This window comes from Bubalus bubalis, chromosome 1 (assembly GCF_019923935.1).
Source record: "Bubalus bubalis isolate 160015118507 breed Murrah chromosome 1, NDDB_SH_1, whole genome shotgun sequence".
Classification (NCBI taxonomy): Eukaryota; Metazoa; Chordata; class Mammalia; order Artiodactyla; family Bovidae; genus Bubalus; species Bubalus bubalis.
The window spans coordinates 156661324-156670977 of NC_059157.1; the positions used below are offsets into that span (position 1 = coordinate 156661324).

Here is a 9654-nt window from a genome sequence, read left to right on the forward strand (position 1 = left end):
TATCACTGCCGAGACCTTGGATTCCCCAGGTTCCAGAACCGTAACATACATGGTTCGTGTTTATAAGTCATCCAACCTATGGTGTTTTGCTATCATAGCCTAAACAAACTTAGACACCAGCTAACAGTCACTGAATGTTCACTATGTGCCAAGACTTGTGCTTAGAGAAGAAAGGCAACTTACCTAGGTTTAAACAGCAGGAATGGTACTACTGATTGCAAGGCATGTTATTCTAAACTCTCTGTGTTTACTCAGTTTGCTCTGCTGTTTCCACCCAGTTTTGAGAGACTAAGGAGCCAGAGTAAGTCCTGCTGTCTTTATCTCTGTAACCGAAGGTCTACCTAAGCATGTTAGCACTCTGTCAGTCTGCTTAGCACTGTGGGAAGACTGACATTTAAACTGAAATTGATAAAGCAAGGCTATAAAACCCCACCAGTAAGAATGTCATAAATAATTTGTGCTTGGCCTTAGAAACCCTTATGCTTTACCTATAAATCAATATATACAGCCCCTGTAAAAAGCAGGGCATTATGAAGAGAAGCTTCAAAGAGAAGGGTAGAATTTAACTTTGATGTCTTTGTGAGGAGGAAAACAGGCATTTTCTGGTTAGGCTGTAACTAAATTCTTTGCAGGTCATCAGATTTATAAGTGACTCAGAGAGATTTTCTTTTTGTTTCATACATCATTTGCACCAGGTGTTGGTTTCTGTATTGCGGTTGTTGGTCCCTAAAGTGAAAGTCGCTCAGTCATGTCCAACTCTGCAATCCCATGCACTATACAGTCCATGGAATTCTCCAGGCCAGAATATTGGAGTGGGTAGCCTTTCCCTTCTCGAGGGGATCTTCCCAATCCAGGGATCAAACCCAGGTCTCCTGCTTGCAAGCTGATTCTTTACCAGCTGAACCACAAGGAAAGTCCCTAAGTCATGCCCAATTCTTTCATGACCCCGTGGGCTGTAGCCTACTAGGCTCCTCTGTCCATGGAATTTCCCAGGCAAGAATACTGGTGTGGGTTTCAATTTCCTTCTTCATGGGATCTTCCCAACCCAGGGATTAAATCTGCATCTCCTGCATTAGCAGGGGGATTCTTTACCACTAAGCCACCATGGAAGCCTAGGTTTCTCTGTTGGCCCACCATTTTTCAGAGAACAGAAACAGTATCTGCATCCCACATCCATTTTCATTCTCTTGGCACCACCCAGAACATGTGCTCTTCTCTAGCAGCACTTGTAAAAGTACTACTATACATAATAAAGATAGAAAGGAGAAAAGGTCTGTGTTTATCTGCAAATATTTAAACTTTAACATGGGAAAGAAGCAGGAAATCTTTCATTCAATGTTTTAATTACTAAAGAGCTCTGGCAACCACTCCAAAAAGTCATTTTCTACCCAGGTGGCTTTATCAGCTTAAATGAGTCCCTTATTAAACAGAATTTCAAAAGGCAGTAAAAGCCACAAAATAATGGGACTACTTTGGGAAGTGATGCTAGGTGTTTAAATGGTAGCTTTCTAATGTGTCTCCTTTTCTTTTGAACACACACTTCAAATGTCTAAATTATACCAGGAAATCTGATGTGACAGTGTCTGATTAGCCACAAACTGCTGAGAGCCCTGCTCTTGGTCCAAGCCATCATGATCTCTCGCCTAGATGACAGTAATCACTTCTAAAATGGTCTCCCAGCTCTCAAGCTTATCCCCCTGCAGTCTTTTTCCCACAAAGTAGTCCATTTATTCTCATTGCTGTACAGTATTTCCTGTGTTATGTCAGTACATCTCAATTTATTTATCCATTCTACTGTTGATGGGCATTTGGGTAGTTTCTTGCTTGAGTAGTCAAAATTACCCACTTCATCTTTTTGGTGAGAGTAAAGATATACCTTGGGTAGTATATTCCTGGGAGTAAATTTTCTGGATCTTAGGGTAGTTATATGTTCAGCTTTAGTAGATAGTGCAAATTGTTTTCCAAAGTAGTAATTAACATTGCATTTTCATTTTGCTTTGCCCCATTTCTTAGTTCATTCAGTCTTACACATACCTTCTGCCTTTCTCTTATATTTTTCTTTCAGTGTTTAATAATAAATATGTAAAAAATCTAGTCTACTACTTTTGAAAAAGTAGATTCTTCAGGATTAAGGATATTCAAAATAATGTGTTCCAAACTTCGAAAGCATATCCTTGAGGCACTCCAAGGTTCTGAGTGATGGTGCATTGATGGGAATATGGGCAGTCACATCACACACCATTTTTCAACAAACACACTAAATAGTCCTGGAACATTTAGTGATATGATTAGCCATATGACAGTAATAGCTAATGAATCATTTGAGATTATCTTTGACATTGCTTCACTTGTTAGCAAAAATAACTGACTATAATCATTATCCCAAAGCATGTAAAACCTTTAGACCTAAGAGCAGCTCTATCATATGTCTCAATATGACAAAGTTCTAAATCAGTAAGGTTCTCTTTGACCAATTGGACTGAACCCTCTATTGCTTTGCCCCTCTTGCCCTTGTTCTGACCAGTCTGGACCCTTTTCCTAGTGTTTTCTCCCCAGTGGAAGCTTTGTCCTTGAGTTGTACTCCTGTTTAATATTTCAAGTGTTCACAAGGCCTGCACACCAGACTAGGCACCATCAGACCTTCCCACGGCCTATTTACATTCCTCCATGATTTGGAGCCTGCACTGAAGATAGCAGCATAAGATGAAAGAAATATGGGTCCCTGTATGCGTCAGGATCCCAGCAGGAAGCAGCTGATACATTCAGAAGGAGCAGAGTTTAAAGAAAGACTATTGATATGAGTGGGCAAACCAAGGGTGACGAAGCACCCGAGACTGGGAACAATGGGGCGTTGTTCTCACGCTCAGGTCAAAAAGAGGGACACACAGCATCTCATGCTAGCTGTAGTCATGGGAGAGGATGAGCTGTGGTTGAAACGACAAAGACCCTGACTCTCCTTTCATTCTGCAGTCTCCCACTGGGGCTTCTCATCGGCGAAATCTACTTGGAAGCCATAGGGTGAGGGCATTGGTGTGATCCAGTCTATAAGGGCACAGAGCCGAGAGGGGAAGACAGAGAATATATCTGGTTATCCAGCAGCATCCCTGAGACATTGTCTGGAAGGTGGCCATCAAGGAGAGAAGTCTGACTAATAATCCATACATTAGGCTTAATGTATATTAAGTGTTCAGAGAAGGCAATGGCACCCCACTCCAGTACTCTTGCCTGGAAAATCCCATGGACGGAGGAGCCTGGTAGGCTGTAGTCTATGGGGTCACGAAGAGTCGGACACTTACTGAGCGACTTCACTTTCACTTTCATGCATTGGAGAAGGAAATGGCAACCCACTCCAGTGTTCTTGCCTGGAGAATCCCAGGGACGGCGGAGCCTGCTGGGCTGTCATCTGTGGGGTCGCACAGAGTCGGACACGACTGAAGCAACTTAGCAGCAGTAGCAGCAGCATATTAAGTGTTAATCTGCTAAACCTCTAAGATTTAGGGGTTGTTTGTTCCAGTAGTTAACCTACCCTAACTAATATGGATGAGCTATTTTTATTCACACATTATGTCTTTTGTATCTGAATTGTTTTCCAAAACTATCAGGCAAAATGTATAACAATCTTCTAAAACTATAAGTGAGTCTTAACATAGATTTTTTTTACATAAATTGTAAGCAATTCTACCTTGAGATTACAAATAATTACTATCTTTAGATGTTCCAAACTACTGCTTTTTACAATGACAGCTCAAAAGGGAAGCAATTGTGAGGGAGGATAAAATACTGGATTTATTCTTCAAAAATGAGACTAAAAGAAGGAGAAAATAGCATGGGACAATTGTCAAATGAATACTATAGAAAAATTCTTTTCAAGACTCCCCACTCCCATTTAAACTCACCTCCTTCCTTTCAGTCCTCTGTTTCCTCTCCCTTCCCAAATCCAAGTGCCTCTTGCTCTCCAAATGGCCCCTGCTATCTTTGAAACACACTGTGTTACCCCCAACAGGCCCTTTCTGCCTCCGCCACCTCTCTGTGCTCAAGGCCTTAACTTACACTGAAACACTGCCCCTGGACCTTGCAAGGTGAGTGGTTACCTGTCTTGACAATTTCATTCATTCATACACTCATTTTTTAAAAAATAAAATCATTGGATACCAGTTAAGTAAAAGGTATATTCAAAAGATGTTAAGTCTACAAAGGGAGATGGATATACGGCATATATATATATATATGCTAAATCCCTTAATTTGAGATATCTGGTTTCCTTAATTAACAACAATCTTTCGACATTCAGACTACCTGCCCCTTGTTGCAAATTTCTATATAACCTGACTCCTCCCCCCAGCCTCTTTGGCACAGTTTCTCGGGGTTGCTTGAGATGTTGAAGTACTAAAAAAATTCCACCAAATAAAACACAACTCTCCACTTTTAGGTTGTGAATATTTTCTTTAGTTGACAGTTGCAATAGAGATACAACGGAGAAGCAGATAACCATAGAGTAAGGCAGAAAGGGCCAGTGACATAGAAGAGCCACAGATGAAGTCCTACAGGACTTGAGAGAAAAGGAAAGTTGGTATGTATCCTGCATGCTCCAAGCACTAGGCTAAGTAGAATGCGTATGTTAGTTCATCTTTCTTTCATATGGCTAATTTCTTCTTGTCCTTCAGGAATTTTTTTTTTAGGAATTTTTAAAAATGTCACCTTACCCAGGAAGCCTTTCTTGATCCTGACTCACGCACTGTTTCTGTTTATGCTCCCACAATCAAAGCTTTAACAAATGATTTGATAATTGTTAATTTATAATCTATCATCTCAAATGATGGTAAGTACTTGTACAATGCTTTGTCTTTGTACATTTTCAATGTCTAACTCTGAATCTGGTGCACACTAAGCCTTCAGGGATGGACGGATGAATGGATGGATGGATGGATGACTGAAGTACCATTAGAGCATTAGAGGAAAAGGGGAATTATATAAGCAACATGAAATCAGAAAACTAGAAAGTAGGTTGTTCTAGGGATTGTAGGAGTCCAGTTGGATTGTGCTATAAGGATGTGGGCAGGAAGGTGGCAGGTGACAAAGATAGAAGAAGATAGAAAGAGAGAAAACAGAAGATAGAAAACAGTTTGTAGGATCTTGAATGCCAGGCTAAGGCAGTTGGACTCATGCAATAGAGAGGAGAGCCACTGGGAGCTGATAAGTTGGGAAATAATGAGATCAGAGCCATGTTATAAAGTGACTAATCCAGTTGTAATATCTTTCCTTTTTCAATAACATGTTCACTTTTCATCAAGAATTTTCTTTGCCTTAACCCAAAAGAGTTAATCTTATACTGTGGATTTGAGCGGCTCTGACATTTTTTTTTTCTCCAAAGACTTCAAACCTGCACATGTCTAGGTCAGCCTTGAGTAGTGTTGGTTCGCAATTTTTTTTTCAAGCAATTAGTCTTTATGCTATTCCCTAAGCTAGAAACCACAATGTTTTGATGCAACTCTCTGAAATTAATTCTGAGCTGCTCCCTAAGGCCCAGAATGTGGTTGCCAGCAAATGCTCACCCACAGCAGGGTGCATCGCTGGCGACTTCTATATGAGATTCTCTTACAAGGCAACATGTGGTGATACAGAATCTGGTCATTCTTTTCATAAGAGATAATTTAAATGATACATTCATTCAGAGATATTATCTTGGAATGTTATGAGAAATTTTTTAATACTTGATAGCAATTACAAAAAATAAATCAATAATTATAATTAGATCATCCTTTGACAATCACATTATTCAATTTATCTGCCTTAAACCAGTTTCTATAACAACACATGTGTACCAAAGCAACAAGTGATGACTTCAGACCTTTTAGACCTTTTAGATAAAAGTTTCATCTTAAAATTGTAAGGTTGTAAGAGTAAACACTAAATAGGCAAGTTCAGTTGTTATTTTGTTTCTAATAATATTTATTTTCTCTAGTTTTCCAAACTCACTGCTGATCAGAAAAAAATAAATAATTGCAAAGAACACAAGTTCAATAAGACAGTACTGCTGAGCTGTGTGATATTAAAGGAGATAATGGAGACTTCGATATTATCCAGATGGACTTCTGGAATCTTCTTTTTAGATTCGGTATGTTCAATAAACAATATCTCAGAAAAATACATTACTCTAAGATTGACATATATTTTTATACAAAAAGTCACTAGACTTGAGACACTTTTCAGCTTTTTTTCAGTCCTTTAGAATGAATCATTTAGAATACCCATTATATGTATAACTGAAAAAAAAATCTGACTCATATTCTCATTTTCCTGTTGTTTGATACCTTGACAAACTATCCTCCCTTTTTCAAAGTCCACCCTTGGGTTGTGTGACCAGGCAAAGAAAGCAACTTCTCCACTCTTCATGCTGTAATATAGCCTCTTCTCTAAGAATCCTAGAGCTGTGATGCAAAAAAGCACTGTAAAAGTTTTGATAGATGGATGGGTAAATAGATGCTATACCAGAAAGTTTAGGATACCATTAGCCCTTCAACAAATGATCTCATTTTGATGAGCCTTACAGTAAACTTTCTGTTTAAAATACAAGAAGTTCAACCCCCTTCATCTGGTCCACTCTTTAAGAATCAATAAATTAATTCCTGACATTTATTCTGCTAAACTAGTCATCATGGTTTCATTTTCTGCTCCCACAAGCCTTCATAAATCTCTGCCCACTTTGGTTGACTGATATTCACAAGTATTTTTAACTTCTCTTGAAAAGAGAGCTCTCTCTGATCTTCTTGGTTACCTAGAGTCAAGGATGCACATGGATATTTGGTATATCAGCATTTCTACAAATTCTGTTTTTCTATACACAATTCGTATGCACATAAACATATATATAAGTCATTATAAAAGTTCATATCTGAAAGAAGGCTGAAAATATTTTTATATTTTTATAACATTCCAGTTAATTCCAGATAATCAGAGGGCAAATATCTATCACTTAATTTATCCTAAAAAATCTTTCATTCTAATACCTGCTCTAGGTAAACATTTGCTTTTCTGCCATCCAGGTATTCATTACATAATCAACTTATTGATTGCTTTGCTGACACTTAATTCCCTTCATTTTTATTTTTTAAGAAGAGTGTTTTGAAACTCTAATACTTTACTACTTATTATCCAGAAAAGTCTAGAGTAGGTTGCCTTCCCTCTGGGAGAAATTTGTCGATTCCAATTATGAATTCAAGAAGGAGCTGAGTTTTGTTCACATCTCAATTCCTTCTATATTCTCTGTATGCCACAGAATCCTTTGAAACATAAATTCTCTTACCAAATGCTCTGCTCCAAGGGAAAGTTTATGAGCTATATGTAGTTCTTACGTCAGTCAGTGCAAAGCTATCTATTCCATAGAGGCATTAACAGGATGTAGAACAAGATGTCTCTTTGGGTCCCCACATGGTGATTTAGTCTAATGTAAATTTCTAGATCAGAAGTCCATGATGAAAAAAACATATTCAAGTCCCAAATATTTCCTTCTACCATGTTAGGTTACTTGTGCCTATTATATTCTCTACATATACTCCTTATGCCAAAGTATTATGAAATATTTTAATGAAGTGGTTACATTTCCATAATAACAGTTATTCTAATTCATGTCAAATGGTATGAGATTTCATAAGCCATGCTTTGATTACACTACCAGAACCCAAATCCTTAGAGTTACCCCAGAGCATTAGGTGGCTGCTAGGGGAGCCACCTGAAAAGGGAATGTTGAACCACGTCACCATTGCCACTCTGAGCAACACATGCATGACTCTAGTCGTCCAGAACAGCTGACACCGTGGTACTGTTGACTTGCTTCTCACAGAGGAGGCTGAAGTCAGCTGGATGCTCTTATGGAGAGAAGGGACTCTTCCACCAACAATTTCATCCATGTTCCTCTTTGGCTCAGCAAAATAATGAAGCACTTGGGAGCAAATGTACAACCCAATAAACCATAGCTGGATGCCAAGATTGCAAATGTTTCCACAGCTACTTTAAACTTGCCTTTGGTGCTCAAGTAAGCAGGGACAACAGAGATCCAGATGATAAAAACGACCAGCATTCCAAAGGTGATGCGTTTTCCTTCATAGTAATTATCCTGTGGCAACTGGCGTGCCACAAAAGTTGTGAGAAAGCCCGGTAAGGCCAAGAAGACATCCATCCCAAACATAGAGCACAAAAGTTCTATAGAACCTTCATTACATTCCAGAATAATCTTTATATTTTGAGATTCCATGTTCTTGTACACCCTTGGGGGGTTCAATACTAAATAGGCTATGCATATGCCGATTTCAACTAGAACAGAGGTTAGCACAATGATTTTCCAATAAAGAGGGTGGATGGATATAAGTCGAGTTTTGGATTTGGAAATTCTGTAGGCTGAAAACAGTGAAATAGTCTTACCAGGAATGCAAGACAGGCAGAGAGAAAACCCCAGTACCAGAGTGATCTGACAGGCCGTGCAAGACCAGTTGTAGGGCTTGCCAATAAAAAGCATGGAAGACAGCAGTGTGATGACAAGAGAAACCTGAATAAGAAAGCTCAACTCCCGGCCATTACCCATCACCAGCGGAGTATATCTGTGTATCACATACACAGTTGTGACGGCCAAGACTACAAGTGCCCCAAAGATGGAAAGAATGACAAGCCTGAATCCCAGGGCCTCATCATAAGCAAGGAATTCCACTTCTTTCAGCACACACTCACTCTTTTGTGGATTGGACCAGTAGTCTTCACCACATTGATCACACTCCCTTTGACCTAATGGACAAAGAACAGAGGACTGACTGCAAAGAAATCCAGTTGTCCCCATCAGCTGTGAATTGCCCAGAAGAACCAAAGGCCTCATACAGGACTCAATGAGATTTTTTATAGAGAATATATATATCTTTAAAAATAAAATCAGTGATAAAATGGTCTTAGAGTGTGCAGCTAACAGTAAAGATTGAGAATTCATTTCAATTTTGGAAATTCAGTCTTCCTCCTTGATTTCAGCTGTTTCTGCATGAATCTTTTTAAGTAAGATGCCTCTTTCTTTCTCCTCTAATTATCTAATTGAGAAGGGTGGTGTATCCCCTCACAAACCTAAGAACAGTCCACAAATATGTGAGAACATTAAAGCTATTAAGGTAAAACAAGGTTTGTGACAAGGATACAGCGGATTATTATAAAACACGAGTGTTTTCAGCCTTTTATTCAACATCTTCCTCACCTACTGAAGACAATTTGTCTTTGCCCACTCAGCCTTCCCCTCCTCACCCTCCAGATGCAGATTTGAGACAATAGTTGGAGAAAGGTTGAGAACTAAAAGAAAGGAAATAAAAATAGCAACAATACTAAGGTTGAAAACACTTGGGGGGCATTTAGCTGAGCAGAGGCTCTAAAGAATATTGTTTAGTCATTTTAGTTGTGTCTAACTCTTTTTGTAACCCCATGGACTGTAGGCTGCCAGCCTCCTCTGTCCATGGGATTTCCCAGGCAAGAATACTGAAATTGGTTGCCATTTCCTTCTCCAGGGGATCTTCCCAACCTGGGGATTGAACCCATGTCTCCTGCATTGACAGATGAGTTCTTTACCACTGAGCCACCTGGGAAGCCAAAGGAGAATATTGCTACATAAGAAAAATTTGAGGTGAATCT

General features: G+C 39.1%; 1 protein-coding gene across 1 annotated transcript; it reads right to left on the reverse strand.

Moving 5' to 3' along the window:
- Positions 1-7672: 7672 nt before the first annotated feature.
- LOC112580255 (vomeronasal type-2 receptor 1-like) lies at positions 7673-8902 on the reverse strand. Its single transcript, XM_025268931.3, is given in 3 exon segments — positions 7673-7842; positions 7845-7921; positions 7924-8902. Coding segments are annotated over 3 exon segments (1071 nt in total). The 5' UTR covers positions 8864-8902; the 3' UTR covers positions 7673-7788.
- Between the last annotated feature and the right edge of the window lie 752 nt (positions 8903-9654).